This window comes from Ornithorhynchus anatinus, chromosome X4 (genome assembly GCF_004115215.2).
Source record: "Ornithorhynchus anatinus isolate Pmale09 chromosome X4, mOrnAna1.pri.v4, whole genome shotgun sequence".
In the NCBI taxonomy this organism is placed as follows: Eukaryota; Metazoa; Chordata; class Mammalia; order Monotremata; family Ornithorhynchidae; genus Ornithorhynchus; species Ornithorhynchus anatinus.
This window is the reverse complement of record NC_041752.1, coordinates 3,644,519-3,657,638: the sequence shown is the minus strand read 5'-3', so window position 1 is coordinate 3,657,638 and position 13,120 is coordinate 3,644,519. Positions and strand designations below refer to the sequence as shown.

Genomic DNA, 13,120 nt, shown 5'->3' with positions numbered 1-13,120 from the left:
ATGCCCGGCAAGATCTGTCTCTTGGGGGGCAAAGCGGAGCGGGCTAGAGGACCGATCCCAGGCCCGGGAGTGAGGAGGGCCTGGGGTTCTAATCCCGGCTCTGCCACTTGTCTGCTGGGTGACCTTGGACAAGTCGCGTTGCTTCTCTGGGCCTCAGTCCCCTCGTCGGTAAAACGGGGATCGAACCTGCGAGCCCCATGTGGGACATGGACCGCGTCCAACTTGAGTGACTTCTGTCTACCCCAGTGTTCGGTACAGTGCCTGGCACACAGTAAGCAATTGACGAATACCATAAAAAGCGGAAGAGCCAGTGAGGATCGATCTCCCAAGGGATCGCAAAAACCCAAGACTCGGCCTCCTCTCGCCCAAAAAGAAATCTCCAGTAGAGCAGCTACTCAACTGTTTCCCTTTTGACTCTATTAACAGGAAAATCAGCTGGCTTCCTTGCAAGGAAATGAGAATGAGAGACCACAGCATTTTTGTGGTGGAAGTCACCGAGTGAATGCTTTCTGGAACAATAAGACAAGTCATTTTCCTCCACGATCTATTAGACTCCAGTTTAGCTCAATAAGCTATTGATCCTGGCTGGAGATACCAGAGCTCTGATTTATTTTCTAATTAACGAGTTCTTGATGCTTGATTTTGACGGACAAAATGTCTGTCGTCATCTGCAGGAAACCAAAGGTCCCGGGGTCTGGGGTTGGAAGATGGGGGAGAGAAGGGAGAGATGGTTAGCTCTTAGGGGGCAGGAAACGTGTCCGCCTCTTCTGTACTGGACTCTCCCGAGCGCGCGGCACAGTGCGCCGCACCTAGTAAGCGTTCAGTAAATACCAATGATTAATTAGCTGGGTGGTCATCTGTCAGCTCTCTCACCAGGAGCTGGTAAACTAGCGACCCCGAAACTCACCAGCTGGGGAGTGGGGGGGGATGAGGGGCTGTGGCAACCCTAAATGAGAACTCATGCCCAATATTAATTATAATAAAGATGGTATTTGTTAAGAGCTTCTAGGTGCGAAGCGCTGCTCTAAATGCTGGGATAGATACAAGGTAATCAGGTTGGACACAGTCCCTGTCCCACACGGGGCTCCCAGTCTGAATCCCCATTTTCCAGATGAGGTCACCGAGGCCCAGAGAAGTGAAGCGACTTGCCCGACGTCACCCAGCAGACACGTGGCAGAGCCGGGATTAGAACCCGCGTCCTCTGACTCCCAAGCGTGGGCTCTTGCCACTAGGCCAGGCTGCTTTTCTACGCACTCGGGTACATATCTGTAATTTATCTATTTGCATTGATGTCTGCCTCCCCGACTCTAGACTGTAAGCTCGTTGGGGCAGGGAACGTGTCTGTTTATCACTATATTGTTCTTTCCCAGCGCTTAGTACAGTGCTCCACAGCCGTAAGCGCTCAATAAACACGACGGACTGACTGAATGAGGCCTCGGCCCCACCCAGCTTGCCTCCCCGCTGGAAACCAGAAGTCTCGATGTGAGCAAGACAGTACTTCAAAGGACTGCGCGTGTTCGCCTAGAATCGGGACGGGGGGGGGGATCCTTATTGCCGCCCGTTGGCCCAGGGACAGACCAAGCTGCAGCTATTGCTGGGGAAATGTGAAATCGGGCCTGGCCTGGGCCTTCCGCTCCGCTCCCCCACAGGGGCTCTCCGCTCCCAACTCGCCGCCTCCGCAAACCCGACCGAGTCCCCGTCAACGGCCGAGATCCCCAGCAACCGAGCCGACTTGGCCGACGTTCATTTCCGTAAAACCGTGTGCCTCCGAGCGTCTCCCTCTTCCCTGGTCGTTCTAAGACCCGGGCGAAGAGTGGCCGGGAAAGGATATCGGGATTTTGTTAATCCGGCCCTCCTTCTGGTGCCTCCAACGCATCCCCACGTTCCATTGCCCTCACTCTTTAGCTCGGGAGAATTCCCACCAGTTCCTTGACGATCGCACCCTGGGCTCTAATGAACGGCACGCAAATAGAATTACGGGGATAATCTGAATAAAGCACACCTTTGTGGCCAGCTCCTCTTCTTGAGGCGGCACTTGGTGCCCAACGTGTCATGAAGGAAACAGCCTTGAAAAATAAATATAACTCTGGAGGCAACACGCACACATCCACATGCTCCTAGATACCTACACCCCTAAATGCCTGTTCATTCATTCAATCGTACTTATGGAGCACTTACTGTGTGCAGAGCACTGTACTAAGCACTTGGGAGAGTACAATACAACAATAAACAAACATTTCCTGCCCACAACGAGCTCACCCATCCCAGGCTGTGTCATTCTCTGGACATCTGGAAAATGATGTTGGAGTGATTCAATCCCAGTGGGAAATAATAATAATAATGATGGCATTCATTATGCCCTTACTATGTGCCAGGCACTGTACTAAGCACTGGGATGGATATGAGCAAATCGGGTTGGACACAGTCCCTGTCCCATGTGGGGCTCACAATCTCAATCCCCATTTTACAGATGAGGTACCCGAGGCCCAGAGAAGTGAAGTCATTTGCCCAAGGTCACGCAGCGGACAAGTAGCGGAGCTGGGATTAGAACCCAGGTCCTTCTGACGTCCAGGCCCGTGCTCTATCGGCTAGGCCGCATCGCTTCTAGAATGTAACCTCGCTGTGGGCAAAGAATATATCTGTTATAGGGTTTTACTGTACCCTCCCAACTCTTAGTACGGTGCTCTGAACAAAGTAAGCGCTCAATAAATACGATTGACTAGAATTTAAAGATCTGTACATAAGCGCTGTGGGGTCGGGGGCGGGCCGACTGTCAAACTTCCAAAGGTCACAGACCCAAGTGCTTAGACGACGCAGAGGGAGAGTAAGCCGGGGAAAAGAGGGATTAATCGGGGAAGGCCTCTTGGAGGAGGTGTGATCTTACTTCGGTTGCTTGTCCCCCAAACCCCTAGTTCGGTTTGAGCGCACGGTGGACTCGCAGGCCCAGAGCCTCTTCTCACTGCCAAAACCGAGTCACACAGAGGGGAGATTCATCCAAAGGCTCTGACCATCCCTCTTTCCTTGGCTTCCGCGAATCACGAGTCAGCAGAGCCGGCCGGCCCGGTGTTGCAAAGGGAAGGTCACGATCGCACCCTCGAGCCAACCGAGCCTGGCTCCAGGCCCGAAGGAAGAGCACCCGCGGGCCCTCAGCACCCTCTGCTTCGCCCTCCGAGCCACTGGCCTTCTCCCCACCGACACACCGGCGATTACGGGTCCCCGAGGACCCCCGAAGGGGGGGTCTGAGTCTAGAGTCCACTGCAGGCCGGAGGCAGGGGCTCTGTCGTGACGGACAAGCCTCCCGAACTGCTCTGGAGACCACGGGCCGACCGGCCATCCCCGGGGCCCCCCTCCGTCCGAGGAGAAAGGCCAAGGAAGCCAGGGGAGGGGACTCTCCTGGCCAAGCCCCAGCTGCAGCTCATGCTGGGGAGGGGCCGTGGCCTAGCCAAGGAGGAGGAGGAGAAGGTGGGCCTGTGTGGCCCCAAAGTCACCAGAAATGGCAGGTGGGCACCGCTCCGGGAAAAACAGAAAGGGAACCCGCCCCGATGACGTGGAGGGAGTCAGGAAGAGGTGCTGGAAAAGGATGGGGAGGTTGGCGGGGGAAGAAGGGAGACCCTCCACAAACACACAATCCTCCTCAGTGATTTTTGTGACTACAGGTGCTGTCTGAAGAGGGGCAAGCAGCCCACCACACACATAGATACACACACGCTTCGCAGTAGCCCAGCAGGCCTAGCCTCGTCCCCAGCTTCTTCTGTGTCCCCCAAGAAGAGTGACCCTCGGCGGCTCCCTTGTCTCCGAATCTGAGAAAACGGCAGTGACGGCCACTAACCCAAGCCGCGGTCGGCTCCGGGTGGCCGAGGTCAAAGGCCGCACACACGGCCGTCTGCAGGAGCGAGCACGGGGTCTGTGCCTTTACGTGCACTTCATCCATTCATTCTCCCTCCCGCTCAGGACAGTCCCCCACTGCAGGGATTAAACAGATGCCCCTTGGGAATAATCGCCTTCGATTGGGACTTGGGAACCGGAGAGCAACCTAGCAAGTCGTAATCCCGCTCGGAGCCACAAATGCACTCCAAACCATTTCCCGTCAGGTTCCAAGAGTGTTTCCACATGACTCGCTTCTCCAGAACGGCCGTCCCTCGGAAACCCAGGGGCCGGACTTTACGACAAGATGGATCGCCCCCCTCGGCCCCCTACTCAAAGCAGTTGGAAAACGAGACGCGGGGGTTCGGGGCCCGGTCCGCCCCGGCCGGCAGCGGGAGCCACTTACCCCGTGAGGACGACCACGAAATCCATCACGTTCCAGCCGTTGCGCAGGTAGGAGCCTTTATGGAAAACAAATCCCAGGGCGATGATTTTTATCCCGGCCTCAAAGCAAAATATTCCAATAAAGTAGGGTTCGGTGTCGTCCTGGAGAGAAAACGGAACAGCCTCCATCAGTGGGACTGACTGAGCCAATCAACGGTATTTACCGAGCGCTTACTGTGTGCAGAACACTGGACTAAGCGCTTGGGAGAGGACGGTATAGCAGAGTCGGGAGACATGTTCTCTGCCTGCAGCGTGCTTACGGTCCAGAGGAACTATTAGGAAACTGTGCTGTTAATGTGGAGAGTGTGGGCAAACATGCTAACGTTTGAGTTAATTCCCCTACAAGAATAGTTTTGGTATCTTTTAAGCACTTACTATGTGCCAGACACCATTCTAAGCGCTGTGGTAGATACATGCTAATCGGGTTGGGCACAGTCCCTGTCCCACATAGGACTCAGAGCCTTAATCCCCATTTTACAGGCGAGGGAACCGAGGCATAGGAAAGTGAAATGACTCGCCCAAGAAGAGAATCATTTGCCAAAGCCCCGTCCAGGACTGGCAAGTCGGCCAGCCTGGATCCCAAAAGACAAACCCCAGACGATTTCCCCTTCCCTGGCAGTGTGGTCTAGTGGAAGGAGCACAGGCCTGGGAGTCAGAAGACCTGGGTTCTAATCCCAGCTCTGCCACCTGTCTGCCGGGTGACCTTGGGCTAGTCATTTCATTTCCCTTGTGCCTCCGTTACCTCATCTGTAAAATGGACTGTAACCAGCCCGATTATCTTGTACCTGCCCCGGGGCTCGGTATAGAACTCTCACAGTGTGAAACACCATTAAAAAAAAAGTCTGGGTGAAGTCTGCCGTCCCATCCGATTGGGGAGACATCTCGATCATAAAAATCACCAACTGTTCTGAATCTCGATGGGGGGCGGGGGGCCGGTTGCCGGCACCGGCCACGGTCGGGGAGAGGCCGGTCAGAAGGTGAGAGCACCGGGCAATTTGGACGGGTGGCCTGGTGACTCTCCCACTCAATCGAGTGAACCGTGCGCGGTGGAACAATCGTGGGGACGCCAGAAGCCCGGCGGAGAAAGTTCCGTCCTGAAACCACCTAGGATTACGGAAAATCATTACCGCTTCCAGTTGGTTTCCTAATGTAATCCCTTGGGTTTCAAATGGCCATCTTAACGGGGTTGGGGCGGAGGGCTGGCAAAGAGAGGCTTGGTTCAAAGGGCACTCGATAAAGCCTCCTCGCCCTCGTGGCCCCTCTGGAGGGGCAGGAAGACATCCATGATGACGGATCGGGAGGGAGCTGTTGAGTGACGGAGACCGGCCCCTCCCGACCTTTCCGGTGAAGCCAATAAAGATGAGAATTGGGCAGTAGGTGGGTCCAGGGCTTAATAATAATAATAATAATGATAGTATTTGTTAAGTACTTACTACTTGGCAGGCACCATTAGTAAGTGCTGGGGCGGATATAAGCAGATCAGGTTGGACACGGTCCCCGTCCCACATAACAATAATGTTGGTATTTAAGCGCTTACTATGTGCAGGGCACTGTTCTAAGCGCTGGGGTAGAGACAGGGTAATCAGATCATCCCACGTGGGGCTCACAGTTAATCCCCATTTTACAGATGAGGTAACTGAGGCCCAGAGAAGTGAAGTGACTTGCCCACAGTCACACAGCTGACAAGTGGCAGAGGTGGGATGGAGCTCACAGTCTTATTTATGTATTTATTAATGATATTTGTTCAGCCCTTACTGTGTGCCAGGCACTGTTCTAAGCACTGGGGTGGAGACTGGGTTGGACACAGTCCCTGTCTCCCATAGGGCTCCCAGTCTTAATTTTACCGAAGAGGGAACAGAAGCACAGAGAAGTGAAGTGACTTGCCTGAGGTCACCCGGCAGACAAGGGGTGGAGCCGGGATTAGAACTGTATTAAGCACTGTACTGAGCACTTGGGAGAGTCCACTACAACAGTATTGAGAGAGGTATTCATCTCGCTTCCCGGCCCCACAGCACTGTCCATATCTGTAATTTTATTCATCTCTACAATTAATAATGATAATGATGGTATTTGTTAAGCGCTCACTATGTGCCAAGCACTGTTCTAAGCGCTGGGAGGGGAGGGGAGTACAAGGTAATCAGGATGTACACGTGGGGCTTGCAGTCTTCATCCCCATTTTACAGATGAGGGAACCGAGGCACAGAGAAGTGAAGTGACTTTCCCAAAGTCGCCCGGCTGGCAAGTGGCGAAGCTGGGATTAGAACCCACGACCTCTGACTCCCAAACCCGGGCTCCTTCCAACTGAGCCACGCTGCTTCTCTCTCTAATGCCCCCGCCCCCCCCCTTCTAGACTGTAAACTCCCTGTGGGCAGGGGACGTGTCTGCTATTTTGACCTCTCCCGAGCGCTTCGTACAGCGCTCTGCACACAAGAAGCGCTCAATAAATAGGGTCGACTCCCACAGTGTGGGAGATTTACAGTCTAAAGCACCTCCAGGTAGACGTTGGGGAAAGCAGCGGAAATCTCACCGAGGAGCGAGGCAGCCTCGGTGACCCCGCCGGCCGCCCATCCCACATGGGGCTTTTCCAAGGTTTTCTTCCCAAGGAAGGCCGAGCTGACAAAGGGAAACCTTGAGGTCGGTGAATGTGAGCTACGGCGACTGAACAGCGGCCGCTGCGGCCATCGATAAGCCAGGCCACGAGGGCCCGGGGATTAGAAAGCGGAACGATTAAGGGAGCCGGAGACACACAACAGCGCTTAGAGGAAATGGAGCCGAGGAGGTTACGGAAAGCCACAAATCCTCAGGTGTCTAATGGGCGAGCTCGGATTGCCCCGGCTTGAAGCGGGCCTCGAGGATTTATTCGAGGAGGGGAGGCCGGGTGGTTGTTTGGGGCGGGAGGGGCTATATTAATTCTCAAATCGATCGCGGGTATTTACTGAGCGCTTACTATGCGCTTCGGAGCGCACGATAGCACGGAATTCGCGGACGGGTCCCCTGCCCGTGACGAGCTTACAGTCTAGAGGGGGAGACAAGTCGTTGATATAGATCGGCTGCGTGACCTTGGGCCAGGCCCTTCACTTCTCTGTGCCTCAGTTACCTCATCTGTCAAATGGGGATGAAGACCGTGGGCCCTACGTGGGACCTGATTATCCTGTATCTACCCCGGTCATGGGTTCGAATCCCGCCTCTGCCACTTGTCAGCTGTGTGACTGTGGGCAAGTCACTTCATTTCTCTGGGCCTCAGTTACCTCATCTGTAAAACGGGGATTAAGACTGTGACTCATGCGGGACAACCTGATTACCCCGTATCTACCCCAGCGCTTAGAACAGTGCTCTGCACATAGTAAGCGCTTAACAAATACCAACATTATTATTCTCTGGGCCTGAGTTACCTCATCTGGAAAATAGGGGTTAACTGTGAGCCTCAGGTGAGACAACCTGATTACCCTGTACCTACCCCAGCATTTAGAACGGTGCTCTGCACATAGTAAGCACTTAAATACCAACATCCTTAACCCAGCGCTTAGAACAGTGCTTGGCACATAGTAAGCGCTTAACAAGTACCAACATTATTATTATGAATCATCTTCATAGTAATTGAGGTATTTGTTATACACTTACTATGCGCCAGGCACTGTAATAATAATAATATAAAATATAATAATAATGTGAAGCGCTTACTATGTACAAGCACTGTTCTAAGCGCTGGGGTAGAGACAAGTTTAAACAGGTTGGACCCAGTCCCTGCCCCCTCCAAGGGGCTGCCAGTCAATCCCCATTTTACAGATGAGGAAACGGAGGCCCGGGGAAGTGAAGCGACTTGGCCAAGACCACTCCGCAGACACGTGGCAGAGCTGGGATTAGAACCCGGGACCTTCTGCCTCGGGGGGGGGGGGGAATCTATCCACTAAGCCACACTGCTTCTACGCGGGGCGAGTACCAGCAAATCGGGTTGGAATAAGCACTAAGCAATTTATAATACAAATAAGTGATAGGCAGATGATAATATCTACTTTAATAATAATTTCTAATAGAGATTTTCAATAAATCCGCCTCGCTCCCCAAGTAAAGGCTGGGGAAGGGGGGTGTTTAGGGGACGTGGTGGCCGGTAACCTCGGCGTGACACCGATTTAATGACTAAAACGTGTCACGGTGGAGCCCGCTGCAATCCCCGGGGCAGTTGTGGCAACCAGCCGCCCCAAGGCCCCGGTGCTTTGGCTTGGAAGTCATAAATCGAATTGCTCTCACGTGCGTCTGTTGGCTTCGGGCATGAATGGGGTGCTGGGCTTCTCACTTCTTTCCCTCGCATTCCCACTCGAAGCCGTTCCAGCTTCCTAAAGCGCGTGGCTCAGCGGAAAGAGCCCGAGCTCGGGAGTCAGGGGCCATGGGTTCGAATCCCGACCCTGCCACTTGTCAGCTGGGTGACTGCGGGTAAGTCACTTCACCGGGCCTCAGTTCCCTCATCCGTAAAAGGGGGATTAAAACTGTGACATCCCGATCACCGTGTATCTACCCCGGCGCTTAGAACGGCGCTCTGCACGTAGCTGGGAAGGCGGAACGGCTCATTCCCGGGAAAAATCGATGGCTTTCCTCCGCCGTGTCTCGGATCGATCTCCGGGAGGCCGGGAAAGGCGGCGGGCCTGCTCTTTCGGGGATTGGGAGGGGGTGTCCGTGGCTAGAGACTCCATCCAGGGAGAGGCCCCGCCGGCTACTCACCAGGCGCTCGGACATGGGGGTCTTGTCTCCGTCAGGCAGGTGCTGCTCCAGTGCCAGGACGATGCAGTTGGCGATGATTGTCGCTAGAATCATATATTCAAACGGAGTGGGCTCTGTTAAGGAAAGGACTGTGGCCGCACGGGGAAGGTGGTGGGCGGGGGGGAGGGACGGGGGTCTTCCACCGGGTGAGGGTCGTTTGATGGGACCTGTTTCCCGTTGCAGGGTCCCCGCCTCCCGCCAGATGAGCAGGAGAAGGGAAACGTGGCCATTTCGCCCCCGCCTCCTGAAGAGGCCGGACAGAAAGCCCTCTCCCCACCCCGCCTTCCTGTTCCCTTTTCTGAACAGCCATCGGAAAACAACGTCTCTGGTTTCGTTTAAGCTGGTAAGGGGAGGGCAGATCCCCCCAGCCCCTCCCACCCGCACCTGGCCGGGCCCCCCGTGCTCCACCCGACCCAGAGTCTCCCGTGCCCGGCCCCGCCCCAGCAGGCCCGGGGCCCCCGTTGCCCAGTCAGAGGTTGTGGGTTCTAATCCCGCCTCCTCCGCTTGTCAGCTGTGTGACTTCGGGCGAGTCGCTTCACTGGGCCTCAATGTAAAATGGGGATTAAGACAGTGAGCCCCATGTGGGACAACCTGCTCACCTTGTATTCCCCCAGGGCTTAGAACAGTGCTTTGCACAGAGTAAGCGCTTAACAGATACCATCATGATTATTATCATCATCCCGGCCCAGAGCCCCCTGCCCCACCCGAGCCCACCTGATCGGGACGGAGTCTCCCCCGCAGTCCCAGAGCTGGGAGAGGCGCTCAGCACCGAGGACGGCGCCCGGGGAGGGAGGGACCCAGCGGTCAGCCGGACATCCCCCCCCCGGGACAGAGTCTCCACGGGGCGGTGGCAGGACCACACTGACCCCGGGGGGCGGGAGGGGACCCTCAGGACACCCCCAGGACACCCCCACATCGCCCTTAACCCCCCCCGCCCCCCCCCCCGCCGGTCTGCAGCGAGCACCTGCTGGGAATCTGCCCGTGGGCTCGGGGAACCTGCGCGCGAGTCTCTGTCGGTCTTTGTTAAGCGCTTACTATGTGCAGAGCCCTGTTCTAAGCGCTGGGGAAGATACAGGATCCTCAGGTTGTCCCACGTGAGGCTCCCCGTCTTCACCCCCATTTTCCAGATGAGGGAACTGAGGCACCGAGAAGTGAAGTGACTTGCCCACAGTCACCCAGCTGGCAGGTGGCAGAGGCGGGATTCGAACCCGTGACCTCTGGCTCCCAAGCCCGGGCTCTTGCCACCGAGCCACGCCGCTTCTCTGTGTGTGTGCGTGTACACACGCGTGTCCGAGTGTGCGCTCGAGGGTGCCCGCGGACTCTGTCCTTCAAAGGGCAGGGACTTTGTTGCCGATCTGTCCATTCCAAGCGCTCAGTCCAGTGCTCTGCACATAGTAAGCGCTCAGTAAATACTATTGAATGAATGAATGAAGGGTGAGCACCCGATTGGGCGTGTACACGCAGGCGGATCCCGGTGTGCACACGGGCGTGTACCTCTGTTTGTGTTGCTGTTCGGCCTCCCCCGCCCCCAGACTGCGAGCTCGTTGTGGGCAGGGACTGTCTCTTTTATCGCCGTATTGTACCTTCCTTAGCGCTTAGTTCAGTGCTCTGCACCAAGTAAGCGCCCCATAGAATGCCTGCTCTCCCAAGCGCTCAGTCCAGCGCCCCATCAATACGACTGAATAAACGCCTCCTCTCCCAAGCGCTCAGTCCAGCGCCCCATCAATACGACTGAATAAACGCCTCCTCTCCCAAGCGCTTAGTCCAGCGCTCTGCACACAGTAAGAGCCTCATCAAGACGACGGAATGAACGCCTGCTCTTCCCCAGCGCTTAGTCCAGCGCTCTGCACAGTAAGCGCTCCATACATACGACTGAATGAACGCCTCCTCTCCCTGGCGCTTAGTCCAGCGCTCTGCACAGTAAGCGCTCCATACATACGACTGAATGAACGCCTCCTCTCCCAAGCGCTTAGTCCAGTGCTCTGCACTGAGCCCTCCATAGAAAGCCTGCTCTCCCTGGCGCTTAGTCCAGTGCTCTGCACAGTAAGCGCTCCATACATACGACTGAATGAACGCCTCCTCTCCCCAGCGCTTAGTCCAGCGCTCTGCACAGTAAGCGCTCCATACATACGACTGAATGAACGCCTCCTCTCCCAAGCGCTTAGTCCAACGCTCTGCACAGTAAGCGCTCCATACATACGACTGAATGAACGCCTCCTCTCCCAAGCGCTTAGTCCAGCGCTCTGCACAGAAAGCGCTCCATACATACGACTGAATGAACGCCTCCTCTCCCAAGCGCTTAGTCCAGTGCTCTGCACTAAGCCCTCCATAGAAAGCCTGCTCTCCCTAGCGCTTAAACCCGCGCTCTGCACAGTAAGCGCTCCATACATACGACTGAACGCCTCCTCTCCCAAGCGCTTAGTCCAGCGCTCTGCAAAGTAAGCGCTCCATACATACGACTGAATGAACGCCTCCTCTCCCAAGCGCTTAGTCCAGTGCTCTGCACTGAGCCCTCCATAGAAAGCCTGCTCTCCCAAGCGTTCAGTCCAGCGCTCTGCACTCACATAATGTCGGTGTTTGTTCAGCGCTTACTACGTGCCGAGCACCGTTCTAAGCGCTGGGGTAGATACGAGATAATCAGGTCGTCCCACGTAGGGCTCACCGACTTCATCCCCATTTTACAGATGAGGGAACTGAGGCACAGAGAAGTTAAGTGACTCGCCCAAGGCCACCCAGCCGACAAGTGGCGGAGCCGGGATTGGAACCCATGACCTCCGACTCCCAAGCCTGTGCTCTTTCCACTGAGCCATGCCGCTTCTCAAGCTCCCTCAAGACGACTGCATGAACACCTGCCCTTCCCAAGCGCTTAGGCCAGGGCTCCGCGCCCAGCCGGATCATCGCCATGCCATTTAAGCGCTTACTACGTGCCCAGCGCCGTTGGCTGAGCGCCCGCTTCGAACCCAGCGCCTTGCACAGGGTCGGCGCTCCCCGAACTCGGCCGAGGGACCGAGGTGGGGGGGAGAGGAGAGGCGTGTGTGGGGAGGTGTGGGGGACCCCGGAGGAGGAGGAGGAGGAGGAGGAGGAGGAGGAGGGCCCTGGAAGGATATGGCCACTCGGTGATGCGCTTGGCGTACTTGCGGATGATGTTGTCCTCGCTGAAGACGAAGAGGGAGCGGTTGACGGTGAAGCAGTTCTGCTTGACGGGGATGGGGTTGTACAGCGCCATGGCCCGGGTGCGCTGCGCCTTGGACTGCTTGTAGGGCGGCCGCTGGGCGGGCTGGACGCCCCCCGGCCCCCCCAGGCCTCCTCCTCCTCCGGGCCCTCCGGGCCCGCCGACCCCGCCGCCTCCTCCCCCGGGGCCTCCGGGCCCCGGCCGGCTGTTGGGCCGGACCCCTCCGGCCGGGCCGCCCCCGCCCCCGCCCCCATAGCGGCCCAGAGGGTCGTCTCCGAAGCGAACCATGGCCGTGCCCCTGGCCGTGCCCCCGGCCGTGCCCCTGCCCCTGGCCGTGCCCGCAGCCCCGGCCCTGCCGCGATCCCCGGGGCGGGCGCGGCGGGAGGACCGGGCATCCCCGGCCCGGGGGGCCCCCCCGGACCCTCCCCTCAGCGCCCGGCCCCCGCCCCCCGCCCCCTGCCCTGCCCCGGGGCGGCCGGACCGGCCGGGGGCTCGGGGCCCGGGGGGCTCGGGGCCCGCAGGCTGGGGGCGGGGCGCGGGGGGCGGGGGGCGGCTCGGCTCGGGGGTCTGGCCGCGCCTCGGGCTGGGGGGCGGGGTCCGGCGCCCCTCAGGCCACGCCGGGGGGCTTCTCGCCCCTCAGCTTGGACTGGACGGGGGGGGGGGTCCTCTCGGCCCTCAGGCTCGGCTGGGGGCGGGGGGGCTTTTCTCCCCTCAGGCTCGGCTGGGGGTCTTTTCTCCCCTCGGGTTAGGTTTTGGGGGGTCCTCTCTCCCCTCGGGCTCGGCTGTGGGGGGTCTTTTCTCCCCTCAGGCTCGGCTGGGGGTCGGTGTTTTCTCCCCTCAGGCTCGGCTGGGGGTCGGTCTTCTCTCCCCTCAGGTTAGGTTTTG

The 13,120-nt window shown here is 57.4% G+C and overlaps 1 protein-coding gene across 8 annotated transcripts in view; it reads right to left on the bottom strand.

The window, feature by feature from the left end:
• Nucleotides 1-12,557, bottom strand: part of CACNA1B (calcium voltage-gated channel subunit alpha1 B) — a 175,257-nt gene extending 162,700 nt beyond the window's left edge. For 4 of the 8 annotated variants that reach the window (XM_029054327.2, XM_029054330.2, XM_029054331.2 and 1 more), the window contains exons 1-3: nucleotides 12,171-12,556; nucleotides 9,025-9,130; nucleotides 4,271-4,410 (exon numbers count right to left, since the gene is read on the bottom strand). In XM_029054327.2, coding sequence (XP_028910160.1) covers nucleotides 4,271-4,410; nucleotides 9,025-9,130; nucleotides 12,171-12,523 — 599 coding nt within the window. In that variant the 5' untranslated portion in view covers nucleotides 12,524-12,556. Of the gene's footprint in view, nucleotides 1-4,270; nucleotides 4,411-9,024; nucleotides 9,131-12,170 lie in introns of all 8 variants that reach the window. The other 4 variants (XM_029054325.2, XM_029054326.2, XM_029054328.2 and 1 more) reach the window with 2 other exon arrangements.
• Between the last annotated feature and the right edge of the window lie 563 nt (nucleotides 12,558-13,120).